This window comes from Ornithorhynchus anatinus, chromosome 13, assembly GCF_004115215.2.
Source record: "Ornithorhynchus anatinus isolate Pmale09 chromosome 13, mOrnAna1.pri.v4, whole genome shotgun sequence".
Classification (NCBI taxonomy): domain Eukaryota; kingdom Metazoa; phylum Chordata; class Mammalia; order Monotremata; family Ornithorhynchidae; genus Ornithorhynchus; species Ornithorhynchus anatinus.
Genome location: NC_041740.1, coordinates 6,789,185 through 6,814,496, shown reverse-complemented (window position 1 = coordinate 6,814,496; position 25,312 = coordinate 6,789,185). Strand labels below are relative to the sequence as shown.

The 25,312-nt window shown below is 37.6% G+C and overlaps 1 protein-coding gene across 4 annotated transcripts in view; it reads right to left on the bottom strand.

The window, feature by feature from the left end:
- Positions 1-25,312, bottom strand: part of DNAJB6 (DnaJ heat shock protein family (Hsp40) member B6) — a 79,140-nt gene that overhangs the window by 24,802 nt on the left and 29,026 nt on the right. For 2 of the 4 annotated variants that reach the window (XM_039913911.1, XM_029078141.2), the window contains 5 exons: positions 23,792-23,851; positions 23,175-23,285; positions 13,119-13,250; positions 12,074-12,215; positions 11,260-11,330 (listed from right to left, as the gene is read on the bottom strand). In XM_039913911.1, the coding sequence (XP_039769845.1) occupies positions 11,260-11,330; positions 12,074-12,215; positions 13,119-13,250; positions 23,175-23,285; positions 23,792-23,851 (516 nt within the window). Of the gene's footprint in view, positions 1-11,259; positions 11,331-12,073; positions 12,216-13,118; positions 13,251-18,570; positions 18,986-23,174; positions 23,286-23,791; positions 23,852-25,312 lie in introns of those variants that run through there. The other 2 variants (XM_016227465.3, XM_029078140.2) reach the window with 2 other exon arrangements.

The following is a 25,312-nucleotide window of genomic DNA, read 5'->3' as shown; positions in this document are numbered from 1 at the left end:
CAAAAGTAGAAGGGTGTGGTTGAAAGGCGTGGTCAAAGGGGAATAAAAATTTAGCTTTCTAAAGCTTAAAAAAAACACCCCGAAAACCAAAAGCTATAAAAAGATATGAAACCTATCCATCCCAAATCAATGGCCTTCTAATATCTTTATTAAGCTGAACACTTGATCAGTAATATAATAATTTGACTATGATAGGCTTAAATTTCAGCTATGTCTGATATTGCTTTTAAAATTTTAGGAAATGGAAAAAAGAAATGCCTTAAAAATGAAATAACTGAGAAAAATCTTTTTAAAATCATTTTAGAAGACTTCAAAACACGCCGTTGATAAACAACTGAGAATTTCATCTTATTTCTCCACTGGTCAGCAATTTTGTTTTGATATAAAACAAAACCGCTGCCAATTTTCTGCAGAAGTGTTGAAAAACAAGGCTATAAAAGTCTATTACTTACGGTATTACTAAATTGCTAAAAATTCACTTGAATGAAAATCATTTCTTGATAAATGTGTTTTATTTGCTATGGTTTGCAGGAAAAAAAAATCAACTTTTATATTGTGGGGAACTCTACAGAGCTTCACTTGATATTCCTATAAATAAGCTTACTTTGTTAGCTCCTGAATATAATAAAATGAAAAAGGGAATACTCTGCATCATGGAAAGCATCTAATATGGGTCTTAGTATATTATAGAAGTTAAAAACTGTTCAACAAGTAACCATTTTCAATAAAAATTAAGAAGGCTAAGAAAATGAAACTAATTTTATTTATTTGGTGGGGGAGAGCAGACGCTTTAGGATTTACAATCGAATGCCTTGTTAGTTATTTTGATCATTCAAAGTACAGACCAAATTAAACTACTAGGGATTCTTCAGGTGACAAAATGATGTTTTGTGTGTTTGCAATTCAAAGCCTTAGTACCAGTTTTTCAGAAATTTTAAAGTACAGAATCTGACCCCTTGAGGAAGAATCTTGACTACTTATTTATAACAGGAAAGGAGAGGGTTGGGTAATTGCTCCAGTTCTTACTGACTAGCAATCTGGACACTACTAAGCTCTTTGGTTATAAAACATTTGAAAATTGTGTTGGTCTTGTGTAGCTAATTGATTTTTTTTCATTCAAACCCACTTTAAACACCCTGGCTTGAGAGGAACAGCAACTTCACTCGCATACTGATTCACAGGAGAAGCAACAATTTTTCAACTGAAGCACTTATCAATAGCAGTATCACAACCAACATACTATACTTCAGCGTGCCAGATCTCAAAGTGTTTAGTGGTCCACTTTTTCCCTTCAGGAATTCACTAAGGAGACTCCATTTTTTTCATTCAACAGCAACTCCCAATTAATTTGGGAGGGTATCATCACTGAGGATGTTACATTTTTAAACACATCTTTTTACATCTAACTCTTAAATATCAACTTTATGACTATCATCAAAAAATTATTCCAAGAATTATTCCAAGAACCAATGACAGCATAGGAGTCAAATACAAATGCTAAGACTTCAGGCTTCTTACTCCCTGAAAAAGTTAATTGTCTTCAAAACCTGACAAGTCACCAATTTGTTTTCTCCCAAGGGGTGGGGGGTGGGGGTGGGGGGGGTGAATGGTCTCCTCTGTCCCAGGTTCCCATGGGAAGCACTAAGAAGGTGAAGGCAAAGGAAGCAAGCTATTCTTAATATTTAAGTTTGCACTGCATACCCTGTACAAAACAAAAGATGCTGTCCCTGCTCACCATGACACCCATTTGAAAACCTACAGGTCCACTAGGCTTGGTCAAGTGTAGGCCTGTTTTAAGTGTTTCAGCATGAACACTCCCACAGTCTGACATTATGATAGCCTTTCACTCCATATAAAGGTTGAAAGCCAAGGAAAACAAGAACCCTCTATTCATTTTGCAATTTCCGCATGTTATTGCTTCTCTGGCCTGCCCCTGACTGATGTTATATAGCTCCTCTACACTTCCTATTTGAATCATAGCATTGGGGCCTCCCCCATAGGGAATGAAGGGGGTGACTGTCCTCACAGTTGTTCATTCATTCAATAGTATTTATTGAGCGCTTACTATATGCAGAGCACTGTACTAAGCGCTTGGAATGTACAAATCGGTAACAGATAGAGACAGCCCCTGCCCTCTGACGGGCTTACAGTCTAATCGTCTGACCTGGATACTGGCCAAACTGATTCCAAGTCTCTGACAATCCCTGAAAGTTTACAGTCAAAGCTGAAAATATCCCAAAAGGTGGCTTTATAGTCTGCTGGCTCTTGGAAGCCTATTTCCTCTCAATGCTCACCCCCTCTAAAATCCCTGCTCCCTTTTCACTCCTGCAACTCAAAATGAAAAGCGAAATGTTTCATTTCGAGCAGACCAATATAGGGGGAAAAAATGGCCACTCTGGCATTCCTGACTAGCAGACTAAAGGTATTAACCACTTTTAAAGTTACAACTTCCACAAGAAAGCAGGGTTGGCCAAGGACAGCTTTAGGACTGATTAACAATATGAGCAATTTAATAGTGTCATGAGGGTTGAATAAAAATCATTCTAATTTACCATAATTAGAACATCCTGCAAAATTTCTTCAAGTGGATTTTGCTTTTTAACTATGCCTATGTAACTTAATATACCTAATTTAATGCAATTTAGTGTACATCCTAGGAATCTATTTACTCAAACAAATCAGTATTATTTAGTGGATTCTCAGCATTCTTGAGCTCTAGATTTTTAACCTTCAGATTACTTTCTTTCTACTGAAACTTCAGAAGGAAAAAAGAGACATAAATCACCATCCTCCATATACACTTCCTGCCAGAATTTCTTTTTCCTGACTGCATTCAGAACTCCCAACAACTCTCAAACTAGCATTCCTTGGAAGTCGCTGCTTTGCATTGTCCCTGAAACGTGAGTTGACCTTGTTGAGAACGAAGCCCTCTTCAGGATGCTTTGGGTGGATTGGGGAGTAGGAAAAAGGCTAGGTGTTGAAAATTTTTGCCCAGTTTCTTACAAATGGTGACACATTTACCAATGAAATACACAACTACATACCACATGACTACTACAACATAGTACTGGGATCATAATGTGAAGTTTGTGAGCCAAAAATCCCTGCACACCAACTGTACCCAGCGACTCATCTTTACTTTGGAAATACCATTAACTAATAAAATAAGCAGGAAAGAGGTTCAACAAATTGCTATCAATATCTAAGAATATTTTAAGCACCACAGAACTTTAAAAAAAACACTTTCAGGCAATGTTTAAATATACCAAAGGCAATAAGAGATTTATAAGACTTGAAAATTAAATCCCCCACTTCTCCTATAAGGTGGGGAGTACAGGCTTGATAAACACCCCCATGTTAAAGAAAACTCACGTGGTTGTACTCGCTGTGTCCAATGCTGTGCATCTACGAGCATGAACCATTTCTTCAAGCAGTACACTGCACTGCATCCAAACAGCCTTATGCTGTTGGATGAATGCTCTTTCCTCCCTATTGTTCTAGCCAAAATGTGTAGAGAAAACCCACATTATGTCAAAACTGAATGCACATCAATTTTACAAAAACAGGAAAAAGACCACACTATAAGTTTTACATAGTAGGTGTTCAAAAATGAATTGAAATAAATCTTCCAGATACTAAGCAACATTAGTTATTGTGATTAGCTAAAGGGTGGTCACCTAATATTATTTTAAAAGAAGGTAGTGATGTGAAGCCACAGTTTTTCTTCTGTTGAAAACTCCAAGAGATAAATAAGCCTGAGCTTTGAACCCTTATTATTAAAATGAATTCAACAGCTGTTTGGATTTTTTTGTATTTGGGCTCCAATAAGATTCCCATTCAGGCACAGCTTGTTTTGTTCTTTGCAATGTTGACAGCTTTTGTGGTGGGAAAGCATGTTTTGTCTCATGGTAGATTTTGGAGTGTTATTCTAAAATATGAACATGCATAGAAATTATTAGTGGCTGCTGTTCAAGAATGGTTACTTATGGGGTATTAATATTCTAGAATGCTTGTTTCCTTCATCTGAAATGCCTTTTTTGGGCTAGTTTGAATTTAAAATTTCACACTAAAAAGAATCTACCAAACTAAATATCTACCAATTCTTGTTAAATTGTACTCTTCCAAGTGCTTCATACATTGCTCTGCACAGTAAGCGCTCAATAAATGACAATGTCTCTCTGCATGTGTGCAGGAACACACATGGGTTCTCTCTCTCTGTCTCCAGTTTTCAGCCTAAGTGATATGCACAGGAAAAAAGACCCAGACATTTCAGCCCAGTGGTTTTTCTCAATCTAGCAGTGCAGACATACAATCTACAATTCTTACCCCAACAGTTTTGCTCCCTCCCTTGATGCCTTATTTCCTTGTGAGAAACAGCCTTTCTGGAAGACAAGTCCCTTTCTCCCTCCCCCACTATGCTTAATCATGGATACCTCAACCAGCTTTTTGGCTAGCCGATTCCAATCCCAGACATATTCTGGGACACTCACTTGCAGAAAATTCCCTCTTTTGGGAACATCTACTATGAGGAATTCCACTTCCTTACTTTAATCAACCTCAGACATTACCTACTATTAACACAGATTTAGGTAATTTTTTAGAGGAAGAGGGGACATGAGAAGTTTAGATTCTCTACCAAGGGAGTATGTCAAGCACAAGGAAATTTTATTCCCCACAGAAGTGCCATTTTATGGAGGGCTGCTAGTGGGATGATGGTAAGAAAGGATTTCAGAGAAGATTTACTAGAGGAAACTGAATAGAGATTAAAAGCTTGCCTGGAAGTAATCTGCAATGGAGAGAGTAGAAGAAAGAGAACTAGAAGAACCTGAGTGGGATATAAAGGAAAAATACATCGCCTCAGCTGTGGAGTTGACCCTGCCAATACAGTGGACTGGAGACTGCAGTTTGCCACTGTCACTCCTCTGCCAAAGGCAAACAGACTAAAATTCAAGGGGGGGTTTACACCGTGTCATCACACTCACAGAGCTGAAGCTTGGTCACATTTGCCTGTCTCTCAAAAGGCAGTGCACTATTGTAAAACATGGAATCATGGGAGACTTTAGTGGGGGGGGGGGGGGGGAATGTGAAATCCAATATAGAGGGTGCTGAAAATTTGGGAGCCACCTGCACACATAACATACATACTGAGGCTCTCATATAGAATCATGCCACATTTGGAAGGCACAACACTAAACTAAAATTGAAATTCAATTGAAACAAATTCAAACTCCCTTAGAATAGAGACAGCTGAATCTTAAAACCAAACAAAAACTATGACTTAGAGAATCTCTGAGTGTTAGTTGTCTACTGTACATGAATTTCAACACCCTGCTGTGTGCATTTGGGTAACAAGTCCACACTTGCTATCTGCAATGCAGCAATGTTTTTCCAAATGATTTGGAATTTTTCCTACCACACCCAGAAAAACCAGCAATGAACTGACCACATATTGGCAAAGAATTGGCATCTGAATTAAGCAAAATTTTAACTCACATATGAAGTTATATGACATATGCAGTCCTTTCTCTTCTTCAAATTCTCTCCTCACTCTCCCAGTTCCCTTTCTCTTTCTTTAAAAACAACAACAAAAAGCAAACACAAAAATGAAGTCATTTGCAGAAGCAGAACTGTAAAATTTCTTGGGCTTAGCTCTGCTTATTAGGGCATTTTCTCAGTGATTAGTTTCACATAAAATGTGGTCCCACAAAACCAAACATGGAAGTACAAGTACATTTTACATTCTTCAAATGATTTAAACCCACTCTCCCATTGTCTCCCTTTCCCATTTTTTCCTTGCCTCTGGTTTCCTCTACTTTTCCAGGTTTCCTTGCCAATCCCAACCTGGTAGCCTCGTGCTCCCTCTCCGCTAACACCTAACTGGTCACCAGGGTCATGTTTTAAGCCAACCATCATTGAACAAAACCATCTCTCTTCTGCGAACTTTAGTTAAAAGCCATTAGCCAATAACTGCAATTTGATCCACTTAGAAAACAGCATCTGATTTTAGCTTTGGTTCCTGACTATCCACGTTCTTTACTGAATAAAAAAGGATAATTTGATTCTTTTCAAAGTTGGGCTGCAAAGAAAGAATTCTTAAAATATCACCCCTTTTGCTTTAGGTTGCAAACATGCTTTTACTTCTTATATTTCAGAAGTTGTTATGGAATTTTCACCAGTAAATATTAAAATATAAACCCGAAATTCTCTTGTTGGAAGCCCCTCTAGATTGTAAACCTGTCATGGGTAGGGATCATGTCTACCAACTCTGCCATATTTCACTTTCCCAAGCGTGCAGTCCAATGCTCTGTACACAGTGAACGCTCAGTAAATATGATTGATTGTTACCATATACACCAGCCTCAGGGGCCTTATAGATCCATCCCCAGAGGCTGGAATGTTATGAGGGGCATTTAGTGTCCTTTGGTCCTCTTAACTGCACCTCACTCTCGCCTCCTGCCTGAGTCCCCTTGTTCAGGCTGTTTCCCCAGGTTGGAACTCCTTTCCTCCCAACACCCAGTCTACAGCTCTCCCAACACTCACAGCCGGTGGGCAGTGCTGTTGCCCAGCTGAGTTATGGAAGGTGTGCCTATTTGTGGGTCCGTTTCCCCCACCTCACACTATGAAATGCTGATTTCACTTACATGAACTTACGTGGAAATTTGTATCTTTAACGTTAAAATGCCTTACTGCATTGCCCTAAATCCACAGTTGTCTAGTAATAAAAGTGTCTACCTAATGAAGCTCCAAACTATTCCCTAAAGTATTTTTTGTATCAAATAATCCGGTCCAATCCAGAAGTTTTCAGTATTTAACCATTAATTCACAGCAAATAATGAGCTCAAAGTTGTCCAGAAAAAACTAATAGTTCAACTAAATCAATGAGTAGTGCAAGTAAGATCCATCTTTGAAAAACAACACTTTAAAATAACCGAGAGACAAAAACCTTTATGCCACTCCAGAAGGATAAAAAAACAATCACAGATTATTTGAATTAGATGTAGGAAGCTGTATACAGACACAAAGCTGTATACAGACCAAAAAAAACCACTATTCGCTGCTAATATAAGCATTCTGTGTAACTTGTAAGCTGGTACAAATTTATGATGGGCCTGGTTAAGCTATCCTCTACTCCTTTTACTTGGCCTTGCTCATTAGTACTTTTTTATGGTATTTGTTAAGTGTATTACTAGGCGAGCCAAGTAGTAAGCATAATAGATTCCATGGTACTATGATAAATGCCAACTAATATATACATGATATAAATGAGTTTATGTGCAATGTTGTTTCCAAATCACAGCAAAATGAACAGTAAAACTGAAGACTTCAAATTCAAGAATTGGATGTTTTGAAGTTTCAACCACACAAAGAACAATGAGAATATTTGCCTTGCTTAAATTTGCTTGTTAATCTAATCCCACTTCATTCTCAAATTAAAATGAAAACCCTCAATTTTACACAATGGAAATATTATTTTCATCTGACCCTATTTTAAATGGGCAGTTTAAGGAGAGCACAAACAAGCTGCTTCTCCAAAAACAGAAGAATTAAATTGCTCCAATTAAATCATGGTACAGAAGAGTTGCAACGAGCTGTAGTCAATTTCACTGGTTATAATAATTATGCTTTAGGATCAGTAATATAAAAAAATAACTTAGTAGCATGCTGGTTTTTCCATCTATTTTCTCATATCTAATTTGCTTGTTTCCACCCCAGTGCTTAGTACAGTACCTGACACACAGTAAGCATTTAACAAATACCAATATTATTAAAGACATAAATTATTCAACTCTCTCAAGAACTGTTTTATTCCTACAGTGAACGGGGAAAAAAAATCCTATTTTCTGTGACTTTCATTCATTAAATTCAATAGTATTTATTGAGCGCTTACTATGTGCAGAGCACTGTACTAATACTTAACACCATGAAACATTTGCTCCAGAACATTCCAAACTCAGATACATGAAAACTAGTCCATACACACGTCTACATAACTAGAACTAGCTGCTTTTACAATTGATATGGTATTGTGTTGCTAATCATGCAGCAAAAGGAAGTTTTGGTAATTCTATCAAAGTTATGATACTTAAACTTCGAGACTGAAGGCATTCTTCCAAGAATAGAAAATAAATTATTTTCTACAGAATAACATTTGGAGGCTCCCTACAGCAATGAGCCCATTTCCCCTACAATGATTCACCATAACTTTTACATTACAGAAAGATTCCTTAAGTCAATTCATAACTAGAAGGAAAGGCAATCTGATGTTGTGATGCAAACAGAAGATCTTGAATATTATTGTTCTGAGGCACTCACTGAATAATATCAGGCTCAGGAATTCTTCCTTCCCCAGCTAAGTTTCAAACAAAAGCATTTAAACAAAGCCTAATTTGTGCAGAGCACTGGATTACCATGCACTGTTGATATAATGGAAGTAGATCTCTGGGAATCAGGAGACCTGGGTTCTAGCCCTGGTTATATAAGCAGGGGAATACCTGCTGGGCCTCTGCCATCAGTAGTGAAGGTCTCTGACCGAAGAACCACGCAGGGTGTTCTGCAAGGTGGACCGGTGCAGTATGAATCCTGAAAAATAGCATACTGACATGGATGATGAAGAGTGCATCAGCTTCCAAGTCATTCACCTGCTGGGTTATGGTACTATGCTGCCATTACTTTGGCTGTAAATGGGCCTTGTACATAAAAACCCTGTGCATACACCTGGCAATGTGCAGCACCCCTGCCCTCCTGATGGTCTGTTACATTACATGCCCCAGTAGGAACTCAATTGGCAAGGGCAATAAACCACAAATGACACTGAAAAAAACATTAGCACAATCATCAATTCCTTTAACACAGGATTTAATACTCCAAGTTTCCGCACCAAGACTTGACCATCATTTTCATCACCATGATACCAAGTAACTTGGAAAGCATGATAAAAATAAGAATCTCAGTCACTGCCCTAAAGATCTTAGAATATGGTACAATGTCAGTAAACCAGCCAAATTAGATGATCTCTGTTGACTTAACCTTGTAAATCATGAGTACATGTCTGTCCACCCAGAAGAATGGGCATTTCCTCAACCACTCACTCAAGCTGGAGGAGGAATTTGCCTTTCACCTTCCCCACCCCTCTCCAGCCCCCTTTCCACCTCAGATATTGACAGTCCCGAGAAGAAGTGATTGGGGCAGCTCCAGCTGTCCAGAAAGCAACACCCCTGGCTGCCCTCAGCCTCTTGACAACCAAGGAATCCACATTTTCCCTGCTGTGGCAAGGAAAAAACAAATGGCTTTCTTTCTCTACCAAGCACATATTCAATTTTGCTTAATTCTCTCCATTTTGTCTAATATAAAGGATACTCTCCCAAGTAAACTGAAACTCTCAGAAGATTTCACCAGTACCCCATGGATCAGCAATCTACAGAACACCGTACCTAGCCAGCAGGAATTTGGGGAGGCCCTGATCTGAGTTTGATCAAGTGAGGAAGCAAGGCGACGAACTTCTCTTATGGGTATCGCTTTCCTCCTTCCTCACCGCCACCCACAACACCTCCCCAAGAGTTCAGAGTCTGGGAAGCCAGACTTCTTGTTCTAACATTAACAGCTGCCCAAAGACATTGGTCCGTAGATCACTGACTGTCTGGGTGATTGTGTTCCAGAAAATTCAATAGATTCAGTATTCTCTTGTACTTACCATACACTTGACAAAGAACTCACTTTCAACCAGCTAAATAAACATACAGACAGTAAAACAATTCATCACATTTGTTCTCACAAAGTATTTAAGAATTAGAAAGCAAAAGAAGACACTACAATGGCATTCTATGCAAGTTCTTAATTTTTCATTTCACGTTCTACCCAGGCTTTATTTCTCATTATTGAACTAAACTATACCTTTCAAAACATTCATATTTTTTCATCAAACTTATTCGGATTCAGCATTTTTAACATCTTACAAATATACGCCAATACATCTTTGAAGGCAACATGCCAACACATTTTTGGTTCATAGGGACACTTCCTTTCCAATGAAGGGGGAGTGAATGGAATTCTTTTTTCCATGAATCAATCCATTGTCTTTTATATGTGACAGTTCCATACCACAAGAATCCTGGTGGTAGATATATTTTTTACTTTTATCAGCTAAAAGAGAATATTTGGCCAACATACAAATTGTCCCAAAGTGATTTAACTATGCATAATGCCCTTAAATGCATGCTATGAACTTTTTTCCGTTATTTCAGAATGAAGTCATATTTCTAATATTGTAATGCTGGATTTTTGAAAAGAAGATGTTCTGGCAATTACTGAAAAGTTTATTCAAGTGCTGATCCTTATGAAATTACACTACATAGACTTAGAAAAGGAAATAATACATCGTTTTCAATCACAAAGAAGGAAAACATCTGCATAGGACAGAAAGCCCCACCACATCCACTAGCCTGAAGGATGTGAAATGCTGAAGAGCAAAACTGTCCCCCCCAGTTACGGGAAACACAAAGACACAAGAAGGCTACACATCTCATTCATGAAAGAATGCACCACAAACATTAGCATTTATTCATTTTGAGGGATTTTTTGTTTTTGTTTTTGTTTTTTAGCAAATGACAGAAGACCCAGTTTACCAGCTTTACTTTTTTTTTTGCCTAGGCTTAACATTACATATTTAAACAGTTGTCAAAACTTACTAAATTGCCAGAGTTCATGCACAACTAGAAAACATCCTTAATTTATTTTAAACCAGAAATGTATTACCATTAATGTATTAATATCTTTCACTACTAAATACTGAAAAAAAACCTGAAATTCAAATAAAAGTTCAACCTGGCAACATTATAGTTCACAGCAGACAAACTACCACTTGGCTCACATTTCAAACAAAATAGAAAAGCAAAGTTCATGCTGGTGTTAGTGTACATTTTGCCCTAGCACTACTTAAGGATCACTGTTCACCTTGGATTTAAGTTTAATAAAAAGCAAAGTGCATACAGAAATTTACAACAGTTTTAAAGACAAAAAAAAAAATTGATCCTATTAATGTGGTCCCAACAACAAACTCAAAAGTCTATGACAAAAAGGCGCTCTGATGAGCTGCTTATAAATACTTTAGATTAAGTACAATTATACTGAAAGTAGAGTTCGTTCGAAATCTTCAAAAAAATGTTTCTGTTAATCCTCAAATGGTGCTTGTTATAGCTTAACATTTCTGTTATATGCGTGCGTTGAATTACTTGTTATCCAAGCGTAGTTGCTGCTCCTTACCATTTATTGTTAAGGACTTTAACTGGCCATCTTCTTCAATTTCTACTGTTTCTTGACCATTCTCCAAAATTCTGCAGGACAAAATCCATTTAAAAACCTTTTTGGAGTACAGTTTGTTTTTTTTTTAAAAAAAGACTTTACGAAACACACACACACACACACACACCTGTCACCCCCATCCCTCCCACATCTCCTCCCCCCAGCCAGATGAAAAATGTGACTACATCCAACAGAGTGCTATAGCAACCGTGGCAAGTAAACCTCCAAACCGGAATCTGGTTTCTATCTATTGAAGTTATTTTCTAAGCCCAATTCTGTCCACTCAACAGGGATTCAGGCCCCATTACTTATGTCAATTCTAAATCACATGCAGGAGTTTCCTGCCCTTAAAAATTCAATTTGAGAGGAAAATATTTGAAAAAATAATAATCATAATAATTCCCCAACAATTCCAGAAAAGCAGTAAACCTCATCTCATACTAAAATAAACCTTTGGGAACAGACTATATTTCTCTCTAATGAGTTTTGGAAATGCAGCCCATCAATAACTAACTTCAGATATTTTGTCATTACATAGTTTCAGGCAGAGACAAAAGACATGGTCATAATAAAGCCATGATGAGGACAAAGTAGTATTCTTTACCAAAAGTCTATATAAAAAACCCCAAAGATCTTAATGCATCTACTCTAAGATTTCAGACATTTCCATTCCAAAGCCAGCAACTAAAAATGAAAGCTGCCTTAAGACTGCTACCACACTGCATACTGTTTTCACACCTTTGAATTCCTAAACATTTCAAAAATACCACGGTACCTCTTTGTAGTGATTTTTCTGCCATTAACTATTTTGGTAGAGGTTGATATGGACTTGAAGTTACCCATTCCACTACCACCGAATGATGTGGAGGAAAATGAAGACAGACCTCCATGACCCAGTGAACCAAATGAAGTAAAACCTACAAAGGGAGTGGGCGGGAAGGGAAAAAAAAGGAAAAAGAAAATGAAGATAAGTTACTTTAACTTTGTACAAATGCATCCAAAGCTAATTTGCTGTATCTTAAAAGTTAAACGCTACTGTTTGTAAACTTCAGAGAAGGGTTGAGTAACTGCTTGTGACATTACCTAACATTTCAAGATAATGAGGTGAAAACCTGAGGAGTTATTCAAAACTATGGATGGTGGAAAGAGTATGCAAATTAAGCAACAACTCATGACTTAACAACATTCTTAACTTAATCAATGTAGGTATTCTGTCTTTCTTCATAACCAAATACACATGTACAAGAGTTCAGACAAATGCTAGGCTGTTTTATGAATGGAAAGAGAAAGATGAATAATTAAGCTTTTCATTCATTCAGAACTATTTACTAAGCGCCTATTGTGGGCAAGGCACAGAATTGGGTACTCTGAAGAATACAGCAAGAGAAAGAGACACAGTTCTTGCTATTAAGTCAGGGAGACAGCTGTCTCATGTATTGGCTTCTTTTGCCTATTTTCTGGAGGAGAAGACAGTGTACTGCCCATAAAGGTGGGTTGGGTTATTTATACAATTTTGAAGGTTTTCTAAAAGAGGTGGAAAGGGAGAAATAGGGTTTTTACAAAGGAGCATCAGCATGATTCCAGAGTGTTTATACATTAGACTGTGAGCCCACAGGGCCTGGCTACAACTTGATTATTCTGTAATCTAACCCCAGTGTTTAGCACATAGCAATGAATACCATTAGTAATGAGTACCACTATTACTAATACTATTGGGAACCTCTGGAGAGCAAGAGTGAAACACAGGCAATTTATTTCTCTTCCTAAACACAAAAATCTGGTGCACTGGTGATTAGAACTGTTTTTATATTTTCAAGTACCTGTATCAAATGAAGAAAATCCACTCCCAAAAGCTGGAAATCCACTAAAGGCAGAGAAAAATGGTCCTGCACCTCTGCTTCTGCTTCCACGTGGACCTCTTGCACTGCCAAAAAAGCTCTCAAATGGATCTTCTAGGAATAAACACATTTTTAAAAACATTACCATTCAGCTGAGGAAACCTTGATTTTTCAGAGGAAGAATCCATGACAATTTAGAAATAAACAAAATTATTCCATAAAATCGTGAACACTATTTTACCATTTACAAACAATGCTAAGATTTTGACACAAACCAAAATCTGGGCTCCTTTTCTACTGCTGAACACATTTACTAGTCTCTTATCTGTTAAATGATAAGTACTATAGGAAAAGGAAAATCAATTTGATGTTTCATTCCACTTGCAACTGACGATCCTCCTTCACTAAAATATTACTGAACTGCCACTCTCCCAAAACAAGTCCTACTATTCTGAAGGTCAAACTGGATGGTCAAAGTCATTTTGAATTAACAAAATCATCAGCCTTACAGGGATAATGCAAAATAGTGATGTGAAATCCAGAACAACAGACTACAGCATAGACACTGAATAGCAAACTCCTTTTAAGTATTATTAAAAGGCAGGGAGGTTAGCAAGGAGGCTGATACAGTAATCAGAGTGGGACCGGATAAGTGCTTGGATTAACATGGTAGCAGTTTGGATGAAGAGGAAAAGGCAAAGTTTAGCAATGTTGTGAAGACTGAACTGACAGGATGCCGTGATGGATTGAATATGTGGGTTGAAAGAGAGAGGAGTCAAGGATAATGCCAAAGTTACAGGCCTGTGAGACAGGAAGGATGGTGGTGATGTTTAAATTGGTTGGAAAGTAAGGGGAAGGACAAAGTTTCGGTGGAAAGAATAAGGAGTTCTGTTAATATACAGCTCACATACTCCAGTGTATTATGCCATGTAAGAATACTAAAGCCGAGTATCAAAGAAGGGGAGAGTTAAGATTGTCATGGACCGGTAGTAAACTTCATGAATGCAGGAAGTTTCAATGCACATTATCAGCTGTTTAAACTTTACAGCAACTTCTTTCAACTCCCAACTACATTAGAGGAATAGTTTTTGGATAAAGTAGCTCTCAAGCTTGTAACCTTCACTAATCTCCTAGAAACAACAGAGCAGGTCTACTGGTCCTGTCTACAGCTGAAAACTAAATGAGAAGCAGCATTGCCTAGTGAATAGATCACAGGCTTGGGAGGCAGAAAGACCTGGGTTCTAATCCCAGCTCCACCACCTGTCTGCTGTGTGACCTTGGGCAAGTCGCTTAACTACTTTGTGCCTCAGTTACCTCATCTGTAAAATGGGAATTGTGACTGTGAGCTCCATGTGGAACAGGGACTGCGTCCAACCTGATTATTATGTCTCTACGCCAGCTCTTAGCATACTGCCTGACACATGGTAAGCCCTTAATAAATACCATTTTAAAAAAATGAAAGGTTTTGTTTTTCCTAGGCAATAGCATTCACTTTTGGAATTAAACTGTTTTCCACTCCTCAGCCAAAAAGATTTAGTTTTATAAGGACATTAACCAAAACAACTTCTCCGAATTACCATTCAAATTGCCCTTTACCCTTAATATTCTAACATTTCCCTATTACAATTCATCTTTCAGGAAAAGATGCCAATTAAAGAGTAAATTGTAATGTCTACTCCAATATATAAATCTACTCTTTGGGGTAGTACATTAATCATCAGGTAAGATACATAACATTTAAACAGTGGTACAGTGCAATTCTGTCTGGCCACAAATGACTCACATCAGAGCTATGAAGGTCATCCACTCATGTGTACAAACAGTCTATATTATATTACTGCTCACTATTATGTTTCCTATTTATAGCCTACCTTTTCAAAAATGTTTACAAATTTATATGCATTTCATTTAAATATATAGTTCGCTTAACTATAATACTCAGACATGTGATGTGAAACATTTCCTTACATTGCTGAATAATGAACCTGCTTCCCTGCTTGAGATTCACTGAAAGTCCAATAATTCAGTTTTTTAAATATATTTTTCAAATTGAAAATATGAGGGTAATTTGTATAAACGAAGAATCTGTGTTAGCTACTTATAAAAAAAAAGTTCTGTTAGTGTCTAGACTGAGACAAGGCCTAGAATAAATAAGTCCATGGAGTTTGGAAACCTTTTAAAGTTTCTCCAAAAATCCAAGTGTTATGGAGAAGTTTCATACTTAAAGAATAATTCACTTTGACATTTGAGAAAAATCCCACTCTTCAGGAGGTTTATGAATAACTCTTTTTGGATATGCTACTGATCCAAACAAGTGACCTGTTTTCTAATGCTGAAGTATTGGTCACCTTTGAAGGTAAAAGGTTTAAACATGATTAGATTCATATTATGAAACAAAATATCAAAATGCTTATATTTCTACTTACTTGCTCTAATTTTAAGTGTTTTACAGTTACCAAAATGTGACAGCTCAAAGGTATGCAAGCATATCTATCAATAACTTCAAAAGGATTGTAGAATGCAAAACACCCCACACTATACTTGAAATTTCAGCATATCCTATAACTTGGCAAAAATAATCCTTAAAAAAGTGATCTTTGATGATACATTTGTTGAAATTTTTATGTTATTCTACACAATAACATGTTAATACTACGCAGAATACAGTATGGCGTTTTGTCTGCTTTGGGAAGCCAAACAGCAATCCCTAAAAGTAAAAATATGCCCAAATGGAGTGGGTTGATCGAGTTCTATACAATATCTCCTACCTATATTTGAGAAAGAATACCAACACCTTATGACTAGACACTGCCATTAAATTCTGTGACAACAACAACAACAAAAAAAAAAAACAAACCTAGAAACCCATCCAGGTGATTTTATACTGCCTTCTAGAACTTTTTGTTCTTAAAAGAGGATACCCCTGGAGTGGGAGTTTGGGGGCTCAGGAGGGAATTTAGGTGAAACTGAGAACCCAAACATGCAGCAAAACCTAAGGGTGTGGCCATGAGTAATCCTGAGGTTTAAAGGCTGGCTGGCACAGATTATTAAAAAAAAAAAAAGGAGGATGACTGTCTCTCAACTTAATTTTGCTACCAGGGGTTCAGCTTTAAAACCATACAAAAACTTTTTCATTAATTTTAAAATCGAAACTTTTCTTTGCATACTTTATGCATACAATTTTACAACACTTCTACGGTAAAAAAAAAAAAGACTTCATTTGCAGTACCTCAATAAGGTTGCAATTTTATTACGCAGTAATAAAATTTTATTACTTTGTGTGCACTCTGCACACAATAAGCTCTCAATAAGTACAACTGAACAACAAGTATGGAATCATAGATTAAATTTATAAAATCATGGGCAGCTAGTAAAAGGATATAGAAGAGGACCCTTGCTATGACAAATTGTATTATAGTAGCATTAGACTGGACTAAGGAGGAATTCCCTTGGACTAATCCATTAGTATTTTCAGGCACACATTCCTGATGATTTGATGTGGTCCCTCTGGAGAACCTATGCTCCAAAAGACAACTAAAATCAGTTCAGTTAGTATACAAGCTCCCACTGGGATTTGAATAGGATGATATAAACTAATCAATCAACTAAGACAAAATCCACACTTTTCTTGACAGATGGCTGGACAGGATGAGGGGGGATTGTGCCTAAGGGAAGGAATTAAGGGGTTGAGGGGAAACATTTGGGGTGTTCATTCCTTGTTGGTTTTGAATTTTAAATAAAGAAGTTGGCAAGATCTTTGGAGGGAAACGAGGTGAAAGGGGCTCTAAAAGCTTCAGGGGGAGAGTTAAAGGTCTGAAAGTCCTCAAACCTGTCACAAATCACTTGAGATTATAGGAAGGAAAGATGGTGAAAGTTGTAGTTATGGATAGTGAAAAAGAAAGAACACAGTGGCAAGAAAAAGGCTAATAACATGGAGATGACTAAAGGAAAAGGAATGGTACACACCCTACAGAGATAGAAAGACTACACTGTGCTTTCTATTCTTATTCTTTCCCCATGAGCTTAGTTCAGTGCCCCATAAATGACTAATTAAACAAAATTTGATTGGTCATCCCTAAAATGATATTAACCCTTGACTCTATTTATTGCCATTGTTCTTGTCTGTCCGTCTCCCCCGATTAGACTGTAAGTCCGTCAAACGGCAGGGACTGTCTACGTTGCCGACTTGTTCATTCCAAGCGCTTAGTACAGTGCTCTGCACATAGTAAGCGCTCAATAAATACTATTGAATTAAAATGCTAGACTCTAACAATAGTATTCCTTTGGAAGTTCAGAAGTCTGCTATTCGTGATACCCACAAATAATATCTAGACAATATAGTAGCCTTGTGGCCACAGTCTTCCCTTGCAGCCTGTTCTTGATCACTTCTGAAATGCAAACCTGTTCATTAAAGGCTAAAATGCTTCCTCCAAAATACAAATGCAAGTACGGTGGACTTCAGATTCAGAAGGATTAACAAGCCGTCCAGATGGTGCCTTTGGAACCCTCGCTAAATTCATTCATTCAACTGTATTTGAGTGCTCTCTGTGTGCATAGCATTGCACTAAGCCCTTGTGAGAGTACAGCAATAGACCCATTCCCTGCCCAAAACGAGTTCACAATCTAGAGGGGGAGACAAATGACCTGGATTTATAGGACAAGTGTGAAGAATATTTCTGTTCTAAAAATGAACATAGAGAAAACTGCATACACTGACAAAGAATTCAGACAAAAAGACCAGCACCCTAGTGGAAAAGGAAAAGGTTTGAAATATGTTTTATTAAATTTACCATTAACTGTCTCTCTGCACTTCCCTTTATGTAGGTACCGCCACATGAGAGATGAATTAAACAACATCCAGGCAAGTATTATGCGACTGCTACTTAAAATATTTCATGAATACTCTAATACTCTTTGACTCTCCCCACTGGTTGTTTGAATTTTAGGGCAGATTTTTCTTTAAGAATATATTACATTTCATTCACAATTAAACAGATTTTTTTAAAGCACAAAACTCCCCATTCTCTCAAAGCATTGATTTTTCAACAATTGCAATGATAAATAACTTTTCAGGCAATAAAGACTTCAGGCATTTGGTGTAATTATACAGTCCCACATTAGAAAATGAAGGCATGGCACGTACAATATTCTTTTGTTAACACTGATTTTCCCATTATGAATGAAATGGTGCTTTAAAGGCTCAGGAAGGCTAGCCTTGTTTTTAGAAACTAATGTGTCTACCAAGCTATCTCACTGAACTGATGGAAAAATGAGATGAAGTCATACACAAATATTGCTCCTTGCTTCCAGATTCTAAGATTCATCCCTTTCATAAAATGAGGGAAAAAATCCCAGAAATTCCTAAAAACAAGCACTCCTACCCACAATTCTTTAGACTGCATTTATCACCCAACAACAAAAGAGGCATACGGCACCCATGTTTATTCATGTTTATTGTAAAAGCTGTCCTGTTCCATATTCTTCCTCACTCAATATATCTTCAGTATCTTCACTGAGCTCTTCTGGGATCCCTTCACTCTGAACTTCCTCAATGAGATCTTCTTCACTGGACACAACCTCAAGTTCACTCAGCACTTCCTCCAATCCTCGGCTGTGCATCTCACTTGACTCTTCTTCACTAGAGATAACATCCAATTCCTCACTGAGCAATTCTTCACACCCTGGATGTTGACTCGGACCACTGAGGTCTTCCTCAGTGGACACACTATCCAAATCCTCACTGGTCTCTTCACTGGGAATTTCTTCTAACCCTCTATAGATCGCCTCAAAACTGGGCTGCTCTAACGCCTCACTAGGTTCCAACTCCTCGCTGGGCAGTTCCTTGAATCCTGGTTGGATAAAAATGACTCATGATTAAATAGAGGCTCATGTCACTTAACGAGCAACTCCCTTAAGACGGACAGCAAGCCTGTGTGTCACTCCTTCAAATGGCCCTATTTTTCACCCCCCTGCCTTTCTTCACAATGCACCCTCAGAGCTTCTAGAGTTTTCCCTTTTGTTTAGCACCGTAGCTTGGGGAACTACCTCTGCCCTTGGGATAGCTTGGATGAAAAGCCACTCTAAAACCTTCGTTACTGAGTTGGTCAAATTTTACACCGAATAGTTACACAAGTTTATTGCAAATATAATTATGGTACAAAATATTTCCACCCACAAATTATTTTTAAAATTTTACATGATGCTGCGTAAGCAGTAAGACTTATTGCCATCCCATCCCAAGTGATTCAGACTCTAACCACTTTTTTTTTTAAAACTGGCAAAAGTATTTTGACCATATCATGTCTAACCTGCCTGGATTCCATGCCCACAAGTCATATAATTACACCCTGAAAGGGACCCAAATACCTTGAATTACACTGCTTCCCCCCAAAGCCCTAGCACATCAATTCTCACATTATTCAGTATCACTGAAAGTTAAGAGGTGCAGGCATCACGCCCAATTTACAGATGAGGGAAAAGACAGATGAGGTCACTCAGAAAGCCAATGAAAGAGCAGGGACTAGAATACAGACTCTCCGATTCCTAGCCTCAGGTTCTCCCAATCTGACCACATGGTTTGAGTTCATCTATGTACGAATGCTGGATCAGACCCCAAAGGAGGTTTCACAATTGGGAACATGTTTAGGTTCAAGTTCTTCCTCACACCTCACCTATATGTTTCCTATCACAAAGAGAAACGGAAATAACTATTCACCACAACCCCATCAATATTCCCTCATCCACATAGTTTCCCCTCACCTTTCTTTTCTCTGAACTAAATACCCCCCTCCAAATTCCTTCAGTCTTCCCGCAGAAAGTCTATTTCTTACCATTAATTTGGCTATCTTCTCAGAACCCTGACTTCTCCACAAATCATTTAAACTGAGGAGTTAAACTACATGAGATACTGTTGCAAGCCAACTAATGTAAACTTACTTTTCTAACTTTGGGAACAAAATGGACTGTAAAAGGGAGATTTTTAAAGTTTCCTTAGCATTACAGAGAATATCAAAAAGAGTGTTTTACTTTTAAACTCACGGCAAATCAAGACTTAAGAGTTACTGTGAAATGGAAGTCCACTGTTTGAGAGGTGAATTACAATCCACAGATCTAATATTTGTCATATTGAAGACATTAAAAACTACTCAGATTAAAGTATAAACACTTCTATATAAAGCTGAAAAAGTTCAACAACGTCTAAACTACACATAACACCAGAAGGATGAGCAAATACATCATATGTGTAGAAGTCACCAATCACACTCTTTCCCATTGTGAAAATCCTTAGTCCCTGAAAATGAAAGTCATCTAGAACACCTACAAGAACACACTGAAAGTGTCACTAAAAATGAAGGACCATTCTTCAATTAAGAAAAAAGATTTTTAAAAAGAGGAAGGATATTGATGATAATTACCTTACTGAGGCAGATGCAAGTATGTTCTTAGTTCACTATAAAATTCACTTACTCTGTTACATTGGACCCTTCATGCACAAAATTTTAACTTGTGTTTTATACCTAAAACTAGTCATTTAAAAAAAAACAACCCAGATACCACACTTCTCATTTTAAATGTGTTAATTACTTAAAGGTTTTCATTAAATAATTCTGTTTTCAACATTCTATGCAATAACCATAGAGATGAAATAAAATCAAATGTTATTTTTTTTTCATTCCCTTGTTCACTATTGTTCATGTCCAAAGGTTTATTTTTAAACTCCAGAAAAGAAAACATTCAATGGAAGCTTAGAAATTTTCTTTCTAGAAAGCATTCAGAAGGTAGAATAACAAAATTTTAGCCACTTTCTCCACCTGCCTCTCCCTTCCTACTCTTCCCCTCCACACCAGCCACCCCCCAAAAAAATCAAACATATAGTTAAAAAATAATTGGGCAGGAAGGGATAGAAAACATCTGTCACTATACAGGACCATGACTATATCCTTCCCAATCAGATGAGATTGGAATATTTACAAGAGCATGTTGGGTCTTTCTCCCATTGTCACCAAGTTATTCACAACCCTGAAGGAATTTCCTCTCTACTTTTTTTGTATTCAGAATGAAGCAACAGTCTGCACAGCTGTGGGAAAAGACCAAATACATTCCAGTTTGCTGTTCTACTTCCTTCTGCTAGGGATTCAAAGTGTGCTTTCAGAAGAGTAAAAGATCAAACTGCTCACCAGCTGCCAAGTGGGCTAAGTAGAAGAGTTGCATTAAAAAAAAAATGCCCCAAATCCCCCCACCCTACTACCTACCCGATATGGCAATGTTGCTTTAATGCTCTAATTCCTCTTCATCCCTAAGGTACGGCAGGGGCTCTGTTAGTCTGCCCTGTATTCTTTTCATCTAAAGGCAGACTGTTCTTCATTCCCCCCATTCTGATATGTTCCATATGTTGCTCATTGTACCCAGTCTCCAAGAATGGAGGAGGGAAACACCAAATGTGCTTCCCTGTAGGCAGGGAATGTGTCTGCCAACTTTGTTGTATTGTACTCTCCCAAGTGCTTAGTAGTGCTCAATAAATACCACTGATTGATTCAGTGAGCCACAAAGAAAAAATTTCCAGTCTGACTGCACAATATATTTCCTCAGTGCATTCTGATGGCTGACAGTTCCATGAGCCAAGTGAAACTCTAATAGCACCATCTTGACCAGTATCAGGTATGTCTAAAAGTACGGGTGATAAAGACCCTGCTAACTTCTTGTAGGCAAATACTATTATCTCAGCTGTTGGGAAGAAAACCTATTTTTTTTCCACTTTCTCTTTCAGGGTAAAAGGAGGAACAAATGTTACAATATGTTTTCCTACCTTTAACACTGTCACAGTTCAATCCATCAATGGTATTTATTGAGCACTTACTGTCTGCAGAGCACTGTACTATGCATTTGGGGAGAATATAAGAGTATAATACAATTCAGTACATAGACACAATCCCTGCCCTCAAGGAGCTTATACACTAGAGAGGAAGAGAGACACTATAAATTACAGATGGATAAGTACATGACTGTTGGGGGCCAAGAAGTGAGGTGAAAATTGAAATATTTACGGGCTAAGACTCAAGGGCATAGAAAATGCAGAAGGGAAGATGAAAAGGGGAAGGTCTCTTGCAGGAGATATGATTTTAGTAGTGCACTGAGGATGGACAAAGTGGTGGTCTGTTAGTTATGAATGGGGAGGGAAGATGTGGGCAAGAGGTTGGTGGCAAGAGGGATGAAAACAAGGTACAGTTGTTGGCGTCAGATGAGCAAAGTATGAGGGATGGGTTGTAGTAAGAGATGAGCAAGGTGAGGAGGATGAGAGCTGAGAATGCCTTAAAGCCAATGTTAAGGAGTTTGTGTATTTTTACAATAAGGAAGACAGTTTGGAAACAGTGTGGAAGGAGCCACTGGAGAATGAGCAGTGGAAGATAATGGTCAGGGAAGGAAGAAGGTAGGGGGCAAGTGATTTAATATGGTGTGAAGGGATGGGCCTGAGGTGCCTGGGATAGATTTGAAAAAAAACTTACAATGAACTACTTCAATTTCAATCTCCCCATCCTCCTTTTGTACATTATAGAACTCAAAGCACTTTTGGTAGCGCATTTGAAAGATGAAGAACATGTCCATAAGCCACACAAATATTTCCTCTGAACAAAGAGTAGGCTTTAACAGGGATATCTAACCTATTATATAAGCAAATATGCAAGCATATTCAAGAAGATGTTTTCCAAATAAGATTCAACATAAGTAGCACCCAGCATGTGAATTCTTAAAGTATCCCCTTATGAAACTGGGCAGGGGGGAGAAATAGGACCAGATATAAGATGACAAAGTTGTGAATTATTAAAACTGTAAAATCTAAGGGTAGCTCAAATTTGAAAACAAGGCAATTTAGGATTAGAGGTAATACAAAGCAGGTTAAAATAGGGATGATAAAATTCTTCACTAGTACTGGAATTCTGTAAATTTAAACAACCCAATTAGATACAAGCCCGGTGCAGCCATATAAACATGTACTAATATGCATCATACAAGGTCATAACAACATGGATGATATCTTACCAAAGAAGTCAAATGAAAATGGGTCCCTTCCACCAAAAAACTCCCTGAAGACATCATTTGGGTTACGGAATGTGAATCCACATTCAAACTGGTTGTTAAAAAGGTTTCCACCTAAAGAAATAATTCAAAATGATTGGTATTTCATATCTGTAGATGAAATTATTTGAATGAGCTATTTAACAATAATCAAATTACATATTAAAGTGAAATTATTAGAACACAAACATCTAATTTTGGGAATTCCCTCTTTCTCCTTCTATACACCGCATAAAAAACATTTGCTTGAGCTCAGGAAAACCTACACAGTGGACATTGGTACATCTTAATTTATGAAAAATATCTGAACTTTTAGAAGGAATTTGATTCACATATTTAATTCCAGGATAACCAAAGATTTCTAAAATGTTACTCTTTCCTCCACAAAAGTAGCACAAATATAGTGGCATGATTTTCTTCCTTAAAATAAATTCTAAAGAGCTGCATGTAGGTAGATATACTATAAATGTCTAGTACCTACACATTTTTGAGTAATTAAATAATTATTTTAAAATTTTACTCAGACACACCCAATGTTTCTCAGCATTATCCTTGAAATGTTTTGTGAAATATTTACATACCTCCACCTCCTCCATTTAATCCTTCTTTTCCATATCTGTCATAGATATCACGCTTCTTAGCTAAAAAGAAAGAAAAAAAATTGGATTGAATTTTGAATTGAATTGAATCGAATTGGATAGAAATGCTACCTCTTTTCAAGCAAGTACCTTCTCTTTAGAAACAACACTGACTCACTCTTAGGAACTACAAGACTCACTCTCCAATAACTGATTTCAAAATATTTTGTCACAAGGAGAGAATGCACACCCCTTTCCTGAAGAGCTTTTCAGAATCAAATTTTTTTTTAAATTTACAAATAAAGGGAACGGTTGTAGAAAACTGACTTTTAAAGCATCTTTGTGGATACCGTTCTGTAAAATAAGGACACCCAAATTATCAGTCAACTGAAGAGAATAATTTATAATCCTAAAATACTCTACACTATATGGATTGAATAACTCACTTGACCTCAGTCCCTCTTACAAGACTCTCAGGAGATAGAACTCTAGTCAGTCTGAGAAAATTGTGCATCAAAGTATCTTGATGATCCTTCTTATTCCCCAACCTCCCCCCTCAACCCCTTCCCCTCCACCGCATTTAGGCAAGTCAGAGGGTAGTTTTGACCTTCCAACTCAAAGTTAATACAGCTTTCAAGGGAGGATCTCTCAAAGCAGTTTTAAAATGTCTCGGTTAACGGGGGGCGGGGGGGCGGGGGGGCGGGGGGGAGGGGGGTGCTGGGAAGAGACTGAGAGAAAAGGGAGAACTAACTCTGGGTAAAAAAATAATTTTACAGATGAAGAGACAGACACACAAGCCTCTAGACTGTAAATTCACTGTGGGTAGGGAATATGTCTATGAACTCTGTTATACTGTTCTTTCCCAAGCATTCAATTAAGCCAACAGAAGCAAGAGGGGCTATATGAAGAGAACAGAGTGGCAGAGAAATACAACAACAGAATGAGAATTTCAGAAAGGGAGGGAAAAAAATTGGCAAGAGTGGGGAAAGATGAATAGCATGTAATTAGAAATTTTGAGTCAAAAACCAGGATCGAAATTACGTTAAGTCAAAAGTAATCACATGGTAGGGTCAAACAAAACAAAAACCCAGAATGTACTTATTTTTCACAGAGCTATTATTTTTCACAGATTAGGACTATTTGGGACATATAACACTAGATCTCAGCATCTCAGTTATTTGGATTGTGAAATGCTCAAGACTATAATTTATAGTTGAATCAGTGAGTGCCAGCCACTAAATATGGTCTGGAATGGTGAGCCAGCCATGTTTTTGCACTGAAGACACAGGATATTTGTGTTTGTGGCTGGCAGATTCTTGTGTTCACAACTATGAGAGATGAACAGGACTAGGAGTGGAAGTATTCTGAGGAGTTCAGAGAATTACCCAGCTGTTCCCCTGGTTTAAGTCCAAGTCCAATCTGTACCAAATCACAGCAACTAAATCCTGAGGGGGCAAAGGACGTAGGAAGACATCCTAGAACTAACCCAGAACCAGTGCAGACTTAAACATGAGCAACTGTTCA